This window comes from Salvia splendens, chromosome 3 (genome assembly GCF_004379255.2).
Source record: "Salvia splendens isolate huo1 chromosome 3, SspV2, whole genome shotgun sequence".
Lineage (NCBI taxonomy): Eukaryota > Viridiplantae > Streptophyta > Magnoliopsida > Lamiales > Lamiaceae > Salvia > Salvia splendens.
In genome coordinates, this window is record NC_056034.1 from 45081035 (window position 1) to 45099600 (window position 18566).

The following is an 18566-nucleotide window of genomic DNA, read 5'->3' on the forward strand; positions in this document are numbered from 1 at the left end:
AGTAGCATGTCACACTTACTATGAAAAGAATTGATAGAACCAATGAAACAAATAGCTCCACATAAGTAATTTAAAATTTCATCTAGTTTATTAAATGTAGCAATTTAATACAACACGGAATCAACAAATAAACAACAAGCTCTTACATGTAATATGGTAACAGGAATAACAGAGGAAATGCATTCAAGCACAGAATAAAAGAGGAAATGTATTCAAGCCCAGATCAAGAAAGATAAAAAAAAGAGAAAGGAAAGAAAAAGAAATTGATGCCATCCCATGGCAAACATTAGGATCTCTGTTCTTCAAGCTACAGGAGTCTTTCGGTTTGGCTTGAATACATTCTGGATGAGGGACTCCTTGATGGACAAGAGCTCAGGAAATTCCTTCTTCAGTTTTGAGGCATCAAGCTCATTATTACTCCTCGGAGCCACAATCACCTTAGCCTGCTCCTCAAGAGTGAAGTTCTTATAAGTGAAGCTAGGGTCTATATATTCCCGATACATCTCCAAAATCTCGTTGTGACTCACAACTCCGGGATTAGTGAAGTTGTAGATTCCAGTGAGATTCCTCTTTGCCATCTCAATGGATATTGGGAGAAGTTCATCTAAGATTGTCATGGAGTTTGGTATATTAACAACCTTCTCATACCGAGTAATCTTTGTAATGAAGTTACGAGGGTTAGAAAGATCAGATGAGATGGGCATCCTGACTCGCAGGGTGCAGACATTCTCATAGTTGTTCAATAAATCCTCAACCTGACAACAGTTGAAGAAAACTAAAATCAGGCCAAACCAATAATCAAGAGATGTTTCAGTGTCAGAAGATGGAAACAGATTGACTTCCATTCATGATAAATCATCATAACAATTATGAGTAGGGATGTCAATCGGGCCGGCCCATCGGGTTTCGGGCCAACCCGCTCGGGTTGCGGGCCAATCGGGTGCGGGCTAGTCGGGTTGTGATTTCTTTCGGGTTATAAAAGTTCAACCCTAACCCTAAAAGCTCGGGTTTCGGGCTAGCCCAACGGGTTAATCGGGTTGCTACCGATAAAATTAACATGCGATCAATCCAATAAATAATGATGAAAAATAGTTATATTTATTAAATGTAAAGTATTTAATTATGAGATATTTGAGATATATGATTAAACACAATCATAAACATGATCCAATACTAATATTTGAGATATTTTGTGAAATTTTAATGTATGTTTTAGAAATTTAAATATTTTTTTAGTGAATTTGAAGTTTTAAATTTATTTATCAATTTTTATATTAATAAAAATTTCAATATATAATTTTTATATTTAATATAAAATTAAAAGTTATTTTTTTAGTTATATATATTATAAAATTAATTAATGAAGTGTCGAATTATAAGTAAAAATATTGAATAATAGAAATTTTATCGGGTTTTCGGGCCAGCCCATCGGGTTTTCGGGTCTGGCCCTAACGGGTTGCGGGTTAATCGGGTGCGGGCTAATCGGGTTTTGATTTTATCGGGCTAGAAATTTCCGGCCCTAACCCTATAAATTTGGCGGGCTATTCGGGCCAGCCCACGGGTTGCGGGCTACACTGACATCCCTAATTATGAGAATATGAAGTAAGCATACGCCAACAGATCCAATTATCTAACATCACAAAATGGAGAGAAGGACAATTTAAGAACACTAAATGTTGGAGAATAAAACATCTATTTACTATACGAGTTAGAACTCAATCGAACCTAACTGCAGCGGATCCACATATCATACGATGAGATCCAGGCAGCTGACAAGACCACAATCGATCTAGTACGCAAGCACGATCAGATAAACAAAAAAAGAAATGATAAGAGCAAGCGAATCATGGAAACAAAAAATGTGATCTTCTAGAGTTGACTTTTGCAAAAAGGAAATCTTAGTTTTATGCACTTTATTCTTCATCTACCTAGTAAAGGAGTCCAAGAAAAATGAATAATATATGTTCATTCAATTCCCACCTTAATAATCATCAGATACAAAAACGTTTTACCAAAACAGCTTCAATTACTGCACCTAAATGTAGGGCCAAATCAAAATCATATCTTTACCAAAACAATTCCCCAAATAGTACTGCCATTATACCTAAATCAACCATTTCCCACCTTCTTCTCCAATAAAACACCAAATCAGAAGCAACACTACATCGAAAACAGAGATCCGCATCGGAAATAAAAGAAAATGAATATTCTAGCTGGATTTTCAGGAAAACCGCAAGATCTCGATATGTATAGAGCACAGGTGCAAATCATGGAAACAAAGAAAAAGGAAATCTTTGGTTTATTCTTCATCTCCCAGGTAACAGGAGTCAAAGAAAAAGAACGGAATATGCTCATTCAATTCCCATACAAAAACCTTTTACCAAAACAAGCTACAATTACTGCAACTAAACGTAGGGCCAGAGCAAAATCATATCTTTACCAAAAGAATTCCCATAAATCAACCACATTAAGCACCAAATCGAAAACATAGATCCACATTAAAAACCAAAGAAGACGAGCATTCTAGCTGGATTTTGAGGATGAGCGACATTAAAGAGCAAATCCATCACTTAAAAAGAGGTAGGGAAGAAATCTGACCGTTGCTTTTGTCTTGGAATAGAAAGATCCGATAAAATTGGGAGTGTCCTCCTCCTTGAAGCCGATACCCGAGCCGAGGGGATGCGCAGCGTCGTACTCGAAGATGCATCCGGTGGCGTAGTTGATGAGGACGAGGCCCTTCTCCCTGCAGACGTCGGCGAGCGTGAGCGTGCCGACGACATTGGTGCGGATGGTCTCGACCTTGTGGGACTCGCACCAGTCGACGTTGGGGCGGCCGGTGACGCCGGCGGCGTTGAAGACGTGGGTGGGGTTGACGGAGGCGATGTCGGCCTCGAGGTCGACCCGGTTCTGGAGGCGGCCCGAGCCGTAGACGTAGTCGATGTTCTGGGCCTCGCAGAGCTTGCCGAGGAGGCCGCCAATCCAGCCGGTGCGGCCGTAGATCAGGAACTTGAAGGGCTGAGCTGAGGTGCCGTTGGCGGTGGCGCCCATGGTGGAGATTTGGAATCGGGATTGGGGAAATGGAGGGATGTGGTGAGACTGTTCGATTTAATGTCTGAACGAATGAATGTGATCGTCGATTTTTATAAAGAGTGGTGCTAAATGGCTATAATGGTCCGTTATGGCCGTCCATAATATTAAAAAATTATTAAAATTTTGTGAAATTAATGTACCGTTGATGAAATTTAGAGCATGCACAAAGGTGGACGGACGGCGTCCGTCCGTCCGTGCCGCTGGTAAGAACGAGACCCGCTGCTGCTGGCACGGCGCTGCTGCTGCATCGAGCACGTCCGTGCCAGCGAGCAGGCGACGTAGCGAGCAGCGATTGAACAACGGCATAGTCGTTGCCTTTGAATTTTTTTTATTTATTAAAAATTTGGTATTTAATTTTAAAAATCGATAAAAAAATATATTTTCCAAATCCCAAAAATATGGCCGTTTTTTTGCCCGTTTTTCTGAATTTTTTTGAATTTACTTTATTTTATTTTTCCCCAAAATCATCTATAAATACACACATTCATCATCCATTTATCACTTCAAATCATCTCTCATTCATAATTCTCATACAAACTATCTACACCTTCATCTCTCACTCAAAACCTCAAATGGATTTCACCCATCTTATGGCGGAAGCGGAGCGCGAAGAACAAAAATACTACGAACAACATCGTGCCGCTTACGAAGCATATGTCGCCCGACTGCATGCATTGAAGGTGGAAGAATTGCCCGACTGCTTGGAGGGGGCAACGCTTAAGCGGTCACAAAGGCGGCGGCCCAACACTTATCCTTGAGGCGGTCGCCGACTACCGCCTATGGATTTGACATGCATATTTCGGCGTTGCCGGATTCAACAACGACTTGAACGTGCTCTATTCTTCACTACTCTTCAATGATGTGATGAATGGTGTAGCACCGGCGATCGACTTCACCATCAACGGAAATACATATCACATGGGTTACTATCTCGCCGATGGTATCTACCCAAGGTGGCCGACTTTTGTGAAGACGCTCAGCAACCCGCACGACCCGAGACGGGTTCTTTTTGCGCAGCGTCAAGAGTCCGCGCAGAAAGACGTCGAAAGAGCCTTCGGGGTCCTTCAAGCCCGATTCAACATTGTGAAGGCCCCGGCTCGGCTGTGGTACGTGAATAATATCGCCGACATCATGTTCACGTGTTTTATCTAACACAACATGATTATAACCAACGAAGGATCGAGGGCGGCTAGCTTCTACGACGAGGATGAAGTCGGAAGCTCAACCGCGAGGTCTCTCCCACGCTGAGGTGTGCATACGACGGTGGGCCAGAGGATCGAGACAAGGCACACAATGCGCGATACCCGAACCCACATTGAGCTACAAGAAGACCTAATCAAACACATGTGGGCGAAATTCGGCAACGAGTAGTGATTTTTTTAATTTTAGGATTTTAATTATGTAATTTTTAATTTTTAGGATTTTAATTATGTCTTTTTAAATTTATTTGTAATTTGTAATGTTATTTCAGTTTTTTAATGAATTTTCATATTATGGAAATGTTTTTGTTTAATTGAATTTAAATTGAATTGTGCTCGTCCTTGCGGAAGAGCACAGCTGTGGGTATTGTGCTCTTGCCAGAGAGCAGACAGAAAAAGTGGGGCCGGACCCACAACCGTGCTCGCTGGCAAGAGCACGGTTGTGGATGCTCTTATGCATCTACATAGTACTATTTATGTAGAAAACTAATATACCCTTAAATATTAAATACTACTCCCTCCGTCCCCAAAATTCGTCACCATTTGACCCGACACGGGTTTTAATAAATGTAATAGAAAGTGGGTTGAAAAAGTTGGTGGCATGTGTGTCCTACTTTTATATATTAGTTTTATAATAAAATGTGAGCGTGAATGAGTTAGTGGAATGTAGGGTCCACTACCGAAAATGGTAAAAATGAAAAAAAATTTAGGGACGGACGAAAAAGGAAATAGGTGATAGATTTTCAGGGACGGAGGGAGTACTTTAGTAGAAGTAAAATAAATTGTAAGGACATTATATTTATAAATATTATTAAGTCACACAATATACTTGTACGACAAAATTGCAAGGAGTATTATTATGTTATAATTCAAATTCTCAATTTAAGTATATAATTCAAATTCTCTTTTTTCAATTTACACGTATGTCCGGGAACGTGGAGAGGAGCGACCTTCCCGGTTGCATCCACTTGAGCAAGTGTCCTCTCAATGGACTCATTTCTTCAGACTCAAAACTGTTGCCAGTTGAGTTGCCCCATCCATCTTCTTCGTCTCACGCATTCCAAACTCTCCGGATTCTCATACCACGCCTCCAAAGTGACATCCTGTATCCATATATCTGCATCCATCACCACCATCTTACCACTAAAACTTTTATTAGTCTTTCAAGTCAAGATTGATCTAGTGAGTTTAGACAAACATTACCACAAAATTGGGATTGTGATAGTCATCTTTGTGAACAGTTAGCAATGTGCTGAAGATTGGGTGCTCTGGAGTGTCATATCTTCCCTTGCATAGGTCAAGTCCTCCAACAAATGCTATGATTTTTCTTCTGTTGTTACCCGCGACCGCGTCTACGATCACACTCTTCTGGTGATGAGTGTAGATTGTTCCGGTTTCCTAATGACAAAACAACACATTATACCACTTTGATTTTGAATTAAACAAGTGTATAAAGCAACCTGCTTTTTAGCCCTGCTGCCTTTCCCAGCACTTCTGGGACACAACAGTACTTTAACGCACGAATTCTTGAAATAGCGTTTCGTTTCATCATCCCCGGTGTTCATAACCCCTTCCCGCAGTGATTATGTTGACACATTACATAGAAACAAGAAAACAACAGAGATGGTTGGTTGGTCCTTAGGCCATCCGCAATGGGCGGACGATGGCACGCCCGATGGCGTGCATCGTCCGCCCCCACTGTGGGTGTGTGGCATAGGCCGCGGACGATAGTCGCGGCCTATGCTTCGGGCGCGACTTAAACCGCGGACGATGGCCATCGTCCGCGCCGTCGTCCGCTCCATTGCGGACGTCGCGGACGATGGTCGCGGACGATGGCCATCGTCCGCGACATCGTCCGCCCCATTGTGAAGGCCGCGAACGATGGCACGCCAACATGATAGTCGAGAGTGAAGGCGGAAGCATCACCGATTGGAATGACGACGACCGTGCATCTAGCTCTACCGGCACATCGACCGAGACACCCGATAGAGGGTTACCGTTAGGTTTCGATGAGGTTTTATCTAGGCAGGCCTCAATGCGCAACCAACAGGAGCATGCGCAGCTCATGAGCGACATGATTGAAGAAGTGTGGGCTCGTAACCGCCGTCGCTGAGTTTGCGTTTTTTATTATTTCGCATTGTAATGTATTAATTTTTATTAAATGAATGAAGTTTTTAAAATTCGTATTTTAAATGTATTTTAGTTTTTTTTTAATTCGTATGTATTTTGTAAATATTACAAAATTGATGATGTGGCGCGCCATAGGGCGCCCCACTGCAGGTGGAGAAGGAGGAGGATAAAAATGCTGACGTGGCGCGCCATAGGGATCGCCTTAGGGCGCCCCACTGCTGATGGTCTTACTGTTTTATATCCAAATATGGTTGTGGAAGTTGGATCATCCCAAACTAAGAGAAGTATTCTCACTCCTTGAGACTTGGCCTTCAGAAGCTCACCCAAGCTACCGTTGGTCACAAGAGGATCGTCCCTAACGAGGTGAACCATATGGTAAATAGACCATCCTGTGATGTAAACTAGCCAACGGGCTTGAGATATCGCGTCATATATGTCGCGCCAACAGTTACCATTTTTATAGACTGTGCCATCACTCAACACCACATCAGGAAGTGAACCTTTATGGACATGAGCATCTTGGTAGAGTGTGACAGTTCCTCCTGTTCTAAGAGGGAAATAGGTACCTGTCACACCTTCATGGTGAATCGGCAGATACTCCATTGGTATATACTGAATCCATAGGCTCAAGGAAGAACCCCGGTTGCACGGCTTCCCATTCGCACCAATGATGGGGTAAGCTCCAGTCATTCGAGCCCCAGTGATTAGTTGTTGTATAGGTATCCCAACAGCCCCTATGATCTCAGATCCCACAAAATCGTTGTCTTTAACGATGAACTGCACCTCTGTGCCGTAATGTGCTACTGGGACATTGAAATGCTGGTCCCAGACGGGATTTTCGTCATCTCTTAGCACAAAAGTCCTGCAGATTACAGCACCAGATATGGCAACTGTGACATAAGGGTCACTTGTTTGGATTTTTCCACAAAAAGTGCCTATCATGTCACCTATGCTACTGTTGACTAGATCCATGTTCGGGAGATTCTTGGCTCCCTTCACATGAATCTCCAGATTCCCATGAAGCAAGAACATGCTCAATGGAGTCATTGAGGTCTTGAATGGGACAATCTGCACTCCCTGACAATGGTATGAGCCATAGGTCAAGTGAGCCATGTTGGCCATTGCTCTCTCCCCCCCTCTCTCTCTATACTGGCCTAAAAATACTAGAATGATTTTATGTCCCCAAAGGTACTAACTGAAGAGGGCCTTGTTAAAACAACCATAAAACTCACCAAGATTCAATCTTTAGAACATTTGGTTCAATAACTCACTTCCTACATCAATATTCAAACACCCCCTTATATAACTTATATAGTGATCAACATGCAGGGAGTTCAATGTCAAAATACCCAAAATAAACCTTCAAATGGATACTCAAAAAAATGTCAACTTTCTAAATAAAGTTATCGAGCATGAATCAAATCCAAATATATGTAACTCGAGAAATAGGGTGTTAGGTTATGCAGATAAAGGCTATGATTTCATAACCCCAAAGGCACTATTCAAAGAGGGCCTTCCTAAAACAACCATAAAACTCATCAAGATTCAAATATATATACACATATCTATCTGCACATTGTGATAAAAAAAAACCCACAATAATCATTCAAATGGATATTCAACTCTCTAAATGAACATATTGAGGATGATTCAAATACAAATATATGTGACTCAAGAAAATGTAATAGAATTAGATTCTTGATCGAGAAAGAAGGTGTTAGGTTATGGAGAAAAGTCTTTGTTATTTGGAAGGTTTGTGAAGTTATGATGGGGGGGCGTTGTAAGCGGAAATTATTCAATTAGTATTTCTGTGAATTTATTCGACATGAGTAGTAATTGTGTAATGCAGTATATACATATATTTACTAAAATATAGAGTGCATGTTTACTATAAAAATCTTTACAAATGACAATAATAGCGTGATAGAGTAATAATAGTAGTACAAGAAGATTTCATATATTAAAAGATGTAAATGATACATGCATGCAGGGGACGGGGGACGTACACTTAGAGGGAGAGAGTCCAGTGGAATCAACAAAAAAGAGTAAAAATGAAGAAAAATAAAATGTAAAAAAGGTTAGTTGACGTATTACTGATAACTGACTTTTTTAAAAAAAATGGAAATGTGATATTTTTAGTTATCTTGATTACTATTCTTAATTATGATTGGCAGTATATATTTAGTTATCTTGTCACACAAGGCGCTGGGTGACAAGATTTTAGTAGATACGATTTGTTAAATAAATAAAGAAAATGCTGTTAAATTTATTGATAGAGAGAAAAAGTAATTAAAATAATAATAAAAGAAAAAGTAGTTGGATTAATGATGATTTATTTGTTCTCAAAATAGAAGTGTGACATCAAGTCAACTTTGCTTTTAAAAATATGATCATTTTTAGATTGTGTAGGAAAAAGGTGTCAAACATAAGTACATAACATACAGGACCAAATTTTTTTGGCCAAATATTTAAGAAAAAAAAAGAACGTTAGTCTATAAAAATAATGACTTAATCAACAATTACTGCAATAATTCTCCATTTTCTCATCAAGTTCAAGCTTGTCACCACAATCTGTTTAATTTTATAAACGGCAAGAATTTGAAACAAACGAACAATCATATTTATTCAAGTCATAGAAAATAAAACAACATATAATTCCTTCAAAATACACTCATCAAACCAGGTCCTTATTTTTATTCACATAACACCAAATGAAACTAATTATTGAGTGAGCAGAAAAATAGCAGAAAGCAAAATCCCACAACAAAGTGAGTAGTTGTCTATGCTATAAATGAGTGATTTTTATTTACAACAGAAGACTATAACGAGTTATCAGTGTTACAAACAAAGAGGTAAACCGAAAAGGGTTGCAACTAAACCAGAAACACCCACAGCATTCACATTATGATGCACTTCTCTTTTGATTTCGATTCCTGCTTTGAGGAGCTCGTGTACTTCCCACTATTCCGCGGAGCCTGCACAAGCATATCTGAATCAGATAATGCAACTACTGTAATGAAAAGATGCTGAAGCTACGCTGAAACCCTGAAAGTGCAAGCTCCATTGTATTTGGCACTCAATACATGTGCCCGTAGAAATGAATGCATGAGATTAACAACAGGGATATATGTCGTCTGTTGTGTTCGAGCTATAAGTAATAATGGATGTTCCTGGTATCAATTTCACATAATATTGCTCATGTAACAGAAGCAAAGCATTAATAGGGATGTCGCAGGATTAGTACGATTTGCTAGATTATTTATTATTTTAATAATACGGAAGATCTCAACTTTAACATACCTGGGGCTGGGGAGGACCGACAATCAGCCTTGAACTGCCGCTGACGGCTTGCTGCTGTGCATTACGCTGCTGCTGCTGTTCTCGCTGCTGTTCCTGCTGCTGTTGATCAAATTCCTGCTGTTGGAGAGCTATCGCCAGTTGCAAATCAGAACTGAGAAAAGGAATCCAAGTAAGATTCACGAGCTTGCTCTTTTAGCATATAAATCAAATTAAATTTGAATACCATATTGTGATGCATCAGACAAAAATTAGTACTAGGAAGAATTTGAAAGTATAAGTAAAAAGAAATATAAATCAAACTGACATAAACATCTACTGAGTGTCTTTTTTAAATAATACCCACCATGAAAGAAAATCCGAAAAAACACCTTTTTATGAGAAAATGACTTCAAAATACATACTGTATCAATAAAGTGTTAGCTGGCAAAGTAGTGAGTACATGAATAAATGAAGACTAAAGTAGGCCAATCATGAAATATTCAGATACCACTACATTCTGTAGTCACAGTGAACTAAATCATAAATATGTAACATAAAACTAAGAGAACAATAAATCATGAGCCAAAGAAATAGAATTACTTGAAACTTGTATTTGGTTCGGAACTATCAATGCTAGCCAGGTAGTCCTGCAAAGAAGAGATTTAATTAAGGCTAGAAACTAAAACACCTAAAGCTCTAGAACAAGAAACTACATACTGCAGTAGTGGCCCTAGCATTCTGTTCATCCCAAGTGCTGCTGGAATGTTCATCCATCTTGAATTGCTTAAAGTTGCCAGTCATATAAACAGTATCACCATTCACCTAAAACATGAAAATCAAATTAACGAAACATAAACAGTTCACCACTATCTAGATTCTAGGCTTCCATGCACTAAAAAGAAACATCAACTTACCTCATTTAGTTTTTCCCACACCAAGTCTGGCTGATTTAGATACCCTTGGTCAGTTGCTAAAATGTACAATTCACCTTCATACTGCAAATTAACCGATAAATCAGGTACAGATTTAATCAAATGGTCTGATACCAATACAGAGTTGCGATTACAAATCATCAATATTCCAGAGAGATGCTATTCCATATTCCAGATGCCAAATTAATCCTTACAAGTTCCCACTCCTATGATAGGTTTTACACATATATATGAAAATTTTAAAGGCTGCTTACACTCTAGATCCACCCCTGAGCAGAATTAAACAAATAATATAACCAGATTGAACCGCATCTTCAAATATATTATGTGATGTAATATATCATGCTTTGCTACAAGCATAGGATCTAAATATATGGAAATTCTCTATACATGGGCAGATACATACAAGCAAGCAATATGAATAGAAAAGAAGTCAGGTCATGGATTGTCATTCCTCAGAAAGGTGTTTTACATGCAGTAAAGGGTATATGGATATGAAAGAACTCTGTCATAACAGGAAACTGATACAACATTATAACTATTGAACAATAAAAAGTTGTTAAATGCATTGATCATCAATAAGTCATATATAATCAATGTTTTGACATGGGAAAAACTTACACGTATTACCGAGTCGACAAGCATACCGAGTTATCACTATAATTGTTGAAAAGAAAACTGATAAATAACATAGCAAATTGCATGTACTAACCTTAAACATAGTGTTAAAATGATTATTCCTGAAGAACACACAAAGCTCACGTTCCTTGACTTTGTCTTGTAAGCAAAATAGGCTGCAGCAAGACAACCAATCATCAGATGATTCTTATGGCAAACAAAGCATATCTTCTTGACCAATGGGGCAATGTAGCAAACATAAATACCCATATACAGTCAACTGACTAGCACTATTCTTCATGAAGTTCTTGATGATTTCCCCTAATGAGAAATAATACATGCATTAGCATAAAGGTCTAATAAAATTAAACAAATAGAGCTGCCATAATCTTGAATGAATTTAATAAAACAAAATAATCACCAGGGAATCATTATCAATGATCTAGAGCACTTTTTACCTTCTTTTACAGAAATTGTGTCCTTTCTACCGAAGTCACCATTGTCCACAAAACCTGTATCAACCTGTTCTGCAAGTACCACCTCCCCTTCATACATAGGCTCTCGGTTTGCATAAGCAACAGTACGTGAGTCCAATATGCGATCTTCACCTTCATAAATTGGTTCACTATCATCAACAATGGAAGACTTGGCTTCAGGCTTATCATTTTGGTGCATTTGGCTGCTAGATGAATCTGAATCTGCACTATTCAACAAGCTGGATGAATCTTTTCCATCAGATACATCACAAGAATTTTTCTCGGCTTCTGGGTTTGAGGTGGAAGTGACTTGATCCTGGGCATGATTATCACTCATCAATTTATGCTGTGAGTCACTAGATGCAGGTAGACGATCTTGTCCTAAAGATACTGGTTGGACCTTTCCATTCAGTATCACTGTGCCTGAACCAATCACATTATCAACAACGTTTCTAGATTCTTCATCTGAAGGTCGAGAACACAATTGCTTTTCATCAGTTTCTGAAGAAAGGGCTTCATGTGAAACCACTTCAGAGCCTGGATCTACATGGAGCTCGCCCAGAGCATTGCTATCATTGGATATCAATGCCACAGTCTTAGCGGATTCGACAGCAAAATTAGTTTCAACCATTTCCGGCGGTGCGAGCAGTTCACACTTGTTGATCGACTCACTTTCATGCATATGGCCATCAGACACAACACTATCTGCCATTGGAATAGAATTTTCCATCTCTGACAATCTCAAGGCTTTTAAGAGCTCTTCTTCTTCTTCGATGTCCCCTTTCCTTGCTTGTGGAGGAGAATCATTAAAGGATTGGCCTCTTGAAAGACTTGGAGAAGGAATTCCAAGAGCTGCAGTAGTTGCAGCGACAAAATCAACAGTGTCATCTTCAGAATTCTTTTTCTCGTCACTCGTTATACTTTTTGCCTCTAATGAAACAAGCTCCCCCATGAGAGTGTTATATGATTTAGCCCCGATAGCATCAGCAGTTTCATGGTCCTGAAACGCATGCATAGAAACATTTACTTGACTATCAATCAACCCACAGGCCACCGGTTTATACAAAAGATAATGGGAGGTATGAAAGAACAAATAGGACTTGTTGTAGGTTTCACAAATTTCTTGCAAGTTTAGCCTGTCAGATATAGAAACAAACCATACCTGTGGGTCAACAATCCATCCATGGTAGAGTGGAATATCCAACAAATCATAGATTGCACACTCTGGGGTGAACTCAAAATCATCAATTCTGAAAATTTCAGACAAAATTCGTCAAAAAATTATATGTAGACACAGTTTCTAGTTTAATTGGATCATACCGCACTACAACAAGGATTACCCCCAAAAATAAAATTGAATAACACATGTACTAGAGTATATAGAGACCACAAAAATTTAGCCTCAAAGCACATACAAGCAGATTGTAGCATTTGACAGCTCAAAAATCAAAATTAAAAGGAGAAGCAAAACAAGTGGTATACCTTCTAAATTTCAAATTCACATCAATGCCTGTTGTAAGTCTTGGGAGTAAATCAATTGCATCCGCAATATTTTGCAGCTGATTTTCTACATACCCAGTGTCTTTGTTCTGTCGTCCAAGACACAAGATTAGATTAATCAATAAAAGGGAAAAGAAGCAGGCAAACTACTATACTCAGCTCAAGTTAATTACAAAGATACAAATTTGAGAAAAGAAAAATCTTCTTCCCAACTCAAAAGCCTTAATCTCACCAATATATAAACAAGAATATTTAAAAATAAAGAAGCAATTACATCGGTGTTAGTGTTTGAGTCAATCAACCGCTCAGCCACAAGTGAAAGCAATTTTTCTTGGGAAACCTCTGGAATATCTGGGCTCAGATTCAAACTGTTCTTTAGGGAAAGAACATTACCTATCGTCATATGTAACACCAAGTTAGGTCAAACAATGATAGATGCATGAAAAGGCTCGGCATTAGAACATCTATTGTGAACATAATTCAGTATACAAGATCAGTTTTTTATCCTAAGCCACAATACCCATGATGTCAAACCAATTAAACAAAACACAAACAGCTACGACTAAATTATGTTCTCCTCACACAGCCATATTCCACACAATCCACACACCAACAAAAAAAGTAAACGTGATGAGCTGCCCTCCAGACTTAGACAAGATAAGTCAGAATTACTAATTAACATAGTAATAATTCTGAATTGAATTTCACTCAGGTTTTTCATTTTCCACAGTTTGCAGTTTCATGAAATCAATCGTGCAAAACCCAAAAATACGTTATATCTAAGATCAGAATCACATCAACTCTTATCAGAGCTAAAATTAGAACGACCTAGAGAGAATGAAAACGGTATTACAGATAGCGAGGAGAGGGCATGGGCCGTTGTCGTTCTGGAGAATGATAGGCGCGGTTCGCCCGAGAAACTGAATGACTTTAGTCTTATGCACCATCTCCTTCTCGCGCTTGGCCTCCAGCTCAGGCGGCGGGGCGGCGGAGGGTGAACCGGACTGATGCGGAGAATCCATTCGTGTAGCTGTTTCGCAGATTCTGAAGCGATCAAATCAATTATGCTTTCTCCAGAAGTTGTTACTACAAAACACAAACAGCGGTGGAGTGACGATAGCAGTTACAGCCTGGAAATAGAAGAAATGATTTTGGGAGTTCTCTTGTCGCAATTTCACTTTATTTAGATTGAGATCAAATATTTTTAATTAATTATCAAATATTTTCTTTCAATTAATACTCATTTTAGTAAATAAACTGCAATAGTGTGTAAATAATGAAGTCTATATAAATCTAATCACATCAAAATATAACTAAATTGATAGCCAAACACGAAACCTTCCTCCCTCTCGCCGCCGCTCTATTCTCAGTACCGCCGGAGAAAAGGATCAGGAGCTACTACTCCAAACTACTCAACGCCCTCTCCAACGGCCTAGGTAATACACACATCGGATTCTCCTTTCTCAATTTGCTCTCAAAAGGGGCACATGTTTCTCAATATGCTATGCTCTTGCACTTCACATAAACTTGCTACCTCTACAATCAATCTCTTTTAGTAGAAAATTTGAAACGGAAATTGCATCCATTGTGACATTTGCTAATTCCTGAGCATGCATCACCAGCTCTAGATATCTAATTAGCTTAAAATTCAACACTGCTTTTTACATCATCTGTGTATATGAGGGATTTAATTAGCTTAAGCTTTTTACATTTAATTAGCTGGAGATGGACTGGTGCCCTTGATTCTGCCGGGAAACACCACTCATATTGGAAAGCTACTAAAATGATATTCTTGGAATATGTTATCGTTTTCCCCTCCCATTTCTCTTCCCTCTTCTCATCTATTCTCCATTTTTTCTCTTAACTCTTCTCACCTAATTCTCTTCTTACTTGTGGCGTTTTCTGCCTTCTTAGATTCTACAACTCCAATCAAATAATGGAACTGATATTTGTAATGGTGCAGAACATCTTAGGTAAGCCAATGTCTCTGCACCGTCAAGACTCGGTCTCTGCAAGCCTTAAAATCCGTAAAGTCTCAATCTTTCCCAATAAGTTAACGGCACTTGGCTCAAGATTTTGCTGCAGAATTTTGACTGGTTAGTTATAAATTGATATTGAAGGAATGTTTTTTGAGGTAGAAGTTAGGATATTTGTATGTATCAGTGTTAATGAGATGGATTGTTGCATTCATTATGCAAGATATCATATTTTCTGTGAAAGATTAAGTACATATACGTTCTCTTGTCTTTTGAAGTTCCAGGTTGTCTGAATGATGGAAACAAACACCTCACAAAGCTTTAGTTCTGATGATGGGGTGTATGATTGTGATAGTGATTCTGAGAGTTTTGTCGAGGATTCACTTGATGATGAGCTTTGCTTCGCCTCTGGCGACTTTCCCAAGCTGCAATTTAGGTATATTGTTGGAAAGCAAGTGATGTGCAGTTTAGTTTCTCTGTGTCTGTGAGTGGGAAATGGTTATTAAAAACGTATGAGACTATGGTTAATATTCATGTGCACTGCAGAAAAGAGAGGTCGAAGGTGTGGTGGATTGAAGAGCTGGGAATGGCTGAGGTGCTGGAGAAGAAGGGTAAAATGTGGATCACGACTGGGATAAGTCGGAATGGGAAGACATATTGCTCAATAGAAGAAACTTTGTATGTGTTGCATTCTCTTCATCTTCAATTCCGACATTGTTATCTTTTGGTGCATTATGGGCTCTGTTTATCTTTGGTTACTTTGTTTATTTATTGTCAGTGCTCTGCTTACAATTATCACTTTTTGCTACCAGAGAGAATAAATACTGTTCTTAAATCCTGTTATTGCCTCAGTTGATAACTGATTTTGGTATTTGGATTAAATAGATGCTGCTGCTTGGGTAGTACATTTCACATAGTTAATTCAGAGTAAAGAACTCTAGTTATTGTTGTTCTTTGGTGTAGATATTTAGCTGAGATTGGTGCCCTGGATGTCTTGAATGTTGACGACACTCCTCTTCTCTTGAGTGATTTGTATGCAAAGCTAGCAGAAGACCGGGAAAAGTATGGATGCTCTTGGGAGTCTTTTGAGGTTTACCGGTGCCTGAAGTATCTCGGATATATTGTTGGCCGACATGGTGTGGCTTGGTCCATGAAGAATATGAAAAATAAAACCAATGCTGATGACAGTGTGGGAGAGTCCTGCAGTATTACTGATAAGGGAAATGTAGACTACGGTTTCATCACAGATATGTTTAATAACATGCATCTTGGCGGAACCAGACCAATATTTGATGTTTTCCCTCCTAATAGCAAGTTCAGAAAGTCTTCCTCAGGAGATCCATCTTTTATGGTGTGCCGAGCCAGGTAACTTAAATCAGCAAATATTCTTGATCAGCTCATTTTCCTTCGATTCAATAATGTTTCAACAAACTGTTGCTAACTCATCTATGATGAACAATGTGGTGATATTAGTCTGGATAAAAAATGCAACTAATTTTGTTCATTTTGTTATCCTATGATTTCTGACGGCAAGAAAAATGGAAATACACTTCGTCTTTCTTTCTTTAAAGACGATCATTTTATTTGTGTGCTGAATGTTCCCTCTATAGTTTGATCAGGTTTAGGATCCTTGCTAGTACACAAACTGTTATACGAACTCCATCTGTTTTAGTATTTCTTTGTGTAAAATTCAGTATGGATAAGACCTGCCTTTGCATATAGTGACACAAAGATACCATTTTTATGCAGTGGCCACCCGCCATCCAGACAAGAGATTGAGGACATTGAGACATGTTGTGGTCGAATACCTCTCAAGCTCTACGTGGTCGAGCATGGGAGGGTCAGTTTCTTGTCGTTCACCAAAGTCGAGTTGCCTGCCCTTCCATGACCTTTTTGCAGCCATATAAAGTTATATGTCAACAGATACAGGATATATAAATATGGAGATTTGATATGTTGAACGACAGATTTTGAACGTCTGTGAGTGCTTTCTTTCTTTCTTTTCACCTGGCATTTTACATGCCTTTCGTCTCTTTGCAACATTAATCTATTTCTTGCTCCTTCACACTTTCTCAATTTTGGAAGCCCCATTTTAACGATTCCAGTGAATTTCTCATTCTTCACAGCAACTCCAGAAATCGCCTCTCTTAGAAACTTTTTACTTCGTATTTTCAATGCTACAGCCGCTGAATTTCTCATCCTTCACAGCAACTCAAGAAATTGTCATTTTCCTTATCTAGACATTTCACCTAAAGATGTAAATTTCTTATCTATAAATTTTAGTATTTTATTCAATAAAAAAAACAGTGTTTGAGTTCAGAATTTTATGTGACTTTTATCATCGGTATATGTTTAAATCAGTTTCACTTCAAACTGTGCTATGACATGATATAAGAAAGGGTCCAATCAACTTTTTGATAAATACAGTACTAGTTGGATTTCTGAGTTAGCTCATCAGACGTCAGTCTAATAAATATTTTAAATTTTTAAATGCGATTGTGAAAAAGCGACAATTTTTATGCTCTCAATTATCCGAGCCCCAAATTGTACACACTATCGATTATATATAAAATAAACATTTAGCTTATAGTCTCAAACAATTCGTAATATATAAATATATGTTGGGCTCAACAAGAGGCAATTATGTGGAGCTAACGTAAGTTAAAAGATGTCGTTGCAAGTAAGAGATTAAATCAATAAGAGTAAAAAAAGATATTCCTCTTGCCATCCAATATTTTGAGGATTTGAATTATTATAAAAGTAAATACCAATATATCGAGGATTTAAATTATCATAAAGGTAAATAACGTTATTAGTGACCATCTTTTAAAAAAATGTGAAAAATAAACATAATACTCCCTCCATCCAACTCTAAGTAGTGCATTTCTATTTCGACATAGGATTTTATGTAGTCTTGTTTTGTGTGTTGAGTGGAGAAATAAAGTAAGAGAGAGTGAAAACGTAGAGAGAGTGATGTTTCTATTTTTAGAAATATAGTATAATTTAGAGTGAGATATCGCAAAAAGAAAAAATGGTTCACTTAGAAGAGTGGGGGATGATGGGAGTAGATGAAGTAGATAGTCAATCGCATACAACTATTTTAAATCAATTTTAAATATAATGAACACTATAATCCATCCGTTCTACTATAGTCATGTATTCCTTTTTTTGTCGTAGTCCTACTATAGTTGGAATTAATTTTTTTAATAATTTTAAAATTTATTTCTATTTATAACTCGGCTCAAATTGGAACCATGGATATTTATTTCTAAACCGAGGCTGACTGACTTCGTACTAAGAATACCAAGTCCGGCAAGCCTATATATAATGAATTGATCGTGTTCTTATCAAGATTATAAAGTCTGC

General features: G+C 38.3%; 4 protein-coding genes across 7 annotated transcripts; 1 reads left to right on the top strand and 3 right to left on the bottom strand.

Moving 5' to 3' along the window:
- Positions 1-56: 56 nt before the first annotated feature.
- LOC121796354 (bifunctional dTDP-4-dehydrorhamnose 3,5-epimerase/dTDP-4-dehydrorhamnose reductase-like) lies at positions 57-3124 on the bottom strand. Its single transcript, XM_042195205.1, has 2 exons — positions 2599-3124; positions 57-755 (listed from the first exon to the last, which is right to left on the bottom strand). The coding sequence occupies exons 1-2, from the start codon at positions 3046-3048 to the stop codon at positions 303-305; spliced, it is 903 nt and encodes a 300-aa protein (XP_042051139.1). The 5' UTR covers positions 3049-3124; the 3' UTR covers positions 57-302.
- A 2172-nt stretch (positions 3125-5296) lies between these two features.
- LOC121797084 (phospholipase D gamma 1-like) lies at positions 5297-7532 on the bottom strand. Its single transcript, XM_042195816.1, has 4 exons — positions 6652-7532; positions 5750-5864; positions 5493-5687; positions 5297-5449 (listed from the first exon to the last, which is right to left on the bottom strand). Exons 1-4 carry the CDS (start codon positions 7530-7532, stop codon positions 5297-5299), a joined length of 1344 nt encoding a protein of 447 aa, XP_042051750.1.
- A 1553-nt stretch (positions 7533-9085) lies between these two features.
- Positions 9086-14366, bottom strand: LOC121796306 (ubiquitin carboxyl-terminal hydrolase MINDY-1-like). The gene is made up of 12 exons (XM_042195134.1): positions 14078-14366; positions 13499-13617; positions 13207-13313; positions 12887-12974; positions 11707-12724; positions 11515-11569; positions 11343-11424; positions 10613-10693; positions 10416-10520; positions 10299-10345; positions 9720-9870; positions 9086-9394 (listed from the first exon to the last, which is right to left on the bottom strand). The coding sequence occupies exons 1-12, from the start codon at positions 14244-14246 to the stop codon at positions 9317-9319; spliced, it is 2100 nt and encodes a 699-aa protein (XP_042051068.1). The 5' UTR covers positions 14247-14366; the 3' UTR covers positions 9086-9316.
- Positions 14367-14496: 130 nt separating this feature from the next.
- On the top strand, positions 14497-17329 carry LOC121796362. Of its 4 annotated transcripts, none has more exons than XM_042195215.1 (6): positions 14497-14660; positions 15188-15320; positions 15479-15636; positions 15747-15878; positions 16164-16565; positions 16950-17329. In XM_042195215.1, the coding sequence occupies exons 3-6, from the start codon at positions 15494-15496 to the stop codon at positions 17086-17088; spliced, it is 816 nt and encodes a 271-aa protein (XP_042051149.1). In that variant the 5' UTR covers positions 14497-14660; positions 15188-15320; positions 15479-15493; the 3' UTR covers positions 17089-17329. The 4 variants fall into 4 exon arrangements, with proteins under 4 accessions (XP_042051149.1, XP_042051151.1, XP_042051150.1 ...); XM_042195217.1 differs by having other exon boundaries at positions 15485-15636; XM_042195216.1 differs by lacking the exon at positions 15188-15320.
- Positions 17330-18566: the final 1237 nt, after the last annotated feature.

Excerpts from the sequence above, each read along its gene's own strand:
- LOC121797084 (XM_042195816.1), bottom strand. The coding sequence starts at position 7,532 with ATGGCTCACTTGACCTATGGCTCATACCATTGTCAGGGAGTGCAGATT. Across the intron at positions 5,865-6,651 it reads ACCATATTTGGATATAAAAC|GGAAGGGGTTATGAACACCG; the intron begins AGTAAGACCATC and ends ATAATCACTGCG. Across the intron at positions 5,450-5,492 it reads ATCACAATCCCAATTTTGTG|ACTAATAAAAGTTTTAGTGG; the intron begins GTAATGTTTGTC and ends TTGACTTGAAAG.
- LOC121796362 (XM_042195215.1), top strand. The coding sequence starts at position 15,494 with ATGATGGAAACAAACACCTCACAAAGCTTTAGTTCTGATGATGGGGTG. Across the intron at positions 15,879-16,163 it reads TGCTCAATAGAAGAAACTTT|ATATTTAGCTGAGATTGGTG; the intron begins GTATGTGTTGCA and ends TCTTTGGTGTAG. Across the intron at positions 16,566-16,949 it reads TTTATGGTGTGCCGAGCCAG|TGGCCACCCGCCATCCAGAC; the intron begins GTAACTTAAATC and ends ATTTTTATGCAG.
- LOC121796306 (XM_042195134.1), bottom strand. The coding sequence starts at position 14,246 with ATGGATTCTCCGCATCAGTCCGGTTCACCCTCCGCCGCCCCGCCGCCT. Across the intron at positions 13,314-13,498 it reads ACTCAAACACTAACACCGAT|AACAAAGACACTGGGTATGT; the intron begins GTAATTGCTTCT and ends CTTGGACGACAG. Across the intron at positions 10,521-10,612 it reads TGTGGGAAAAACTAAATGAG|GTGAATGGTGATACTGTTTA; the intron begins GTAAGTTGATGT and ends TTCATGTTTTAG.
- LOC121796354 (XM_042195205.1), bottom strand. The coding sequence starts at position 3,048 with ATGGGCGCCACCGCCAACGGCACCTCAGCTCAGCCCTTCAAGTTCCTG. Across the intron at positions 756-2,598 it reads ATTCCAAGACAAAAGCAACG|GTTGAGGATTTATTGAACAA; the intron begins GTCAGATTTCTT and ends AACTGTTGTCAG.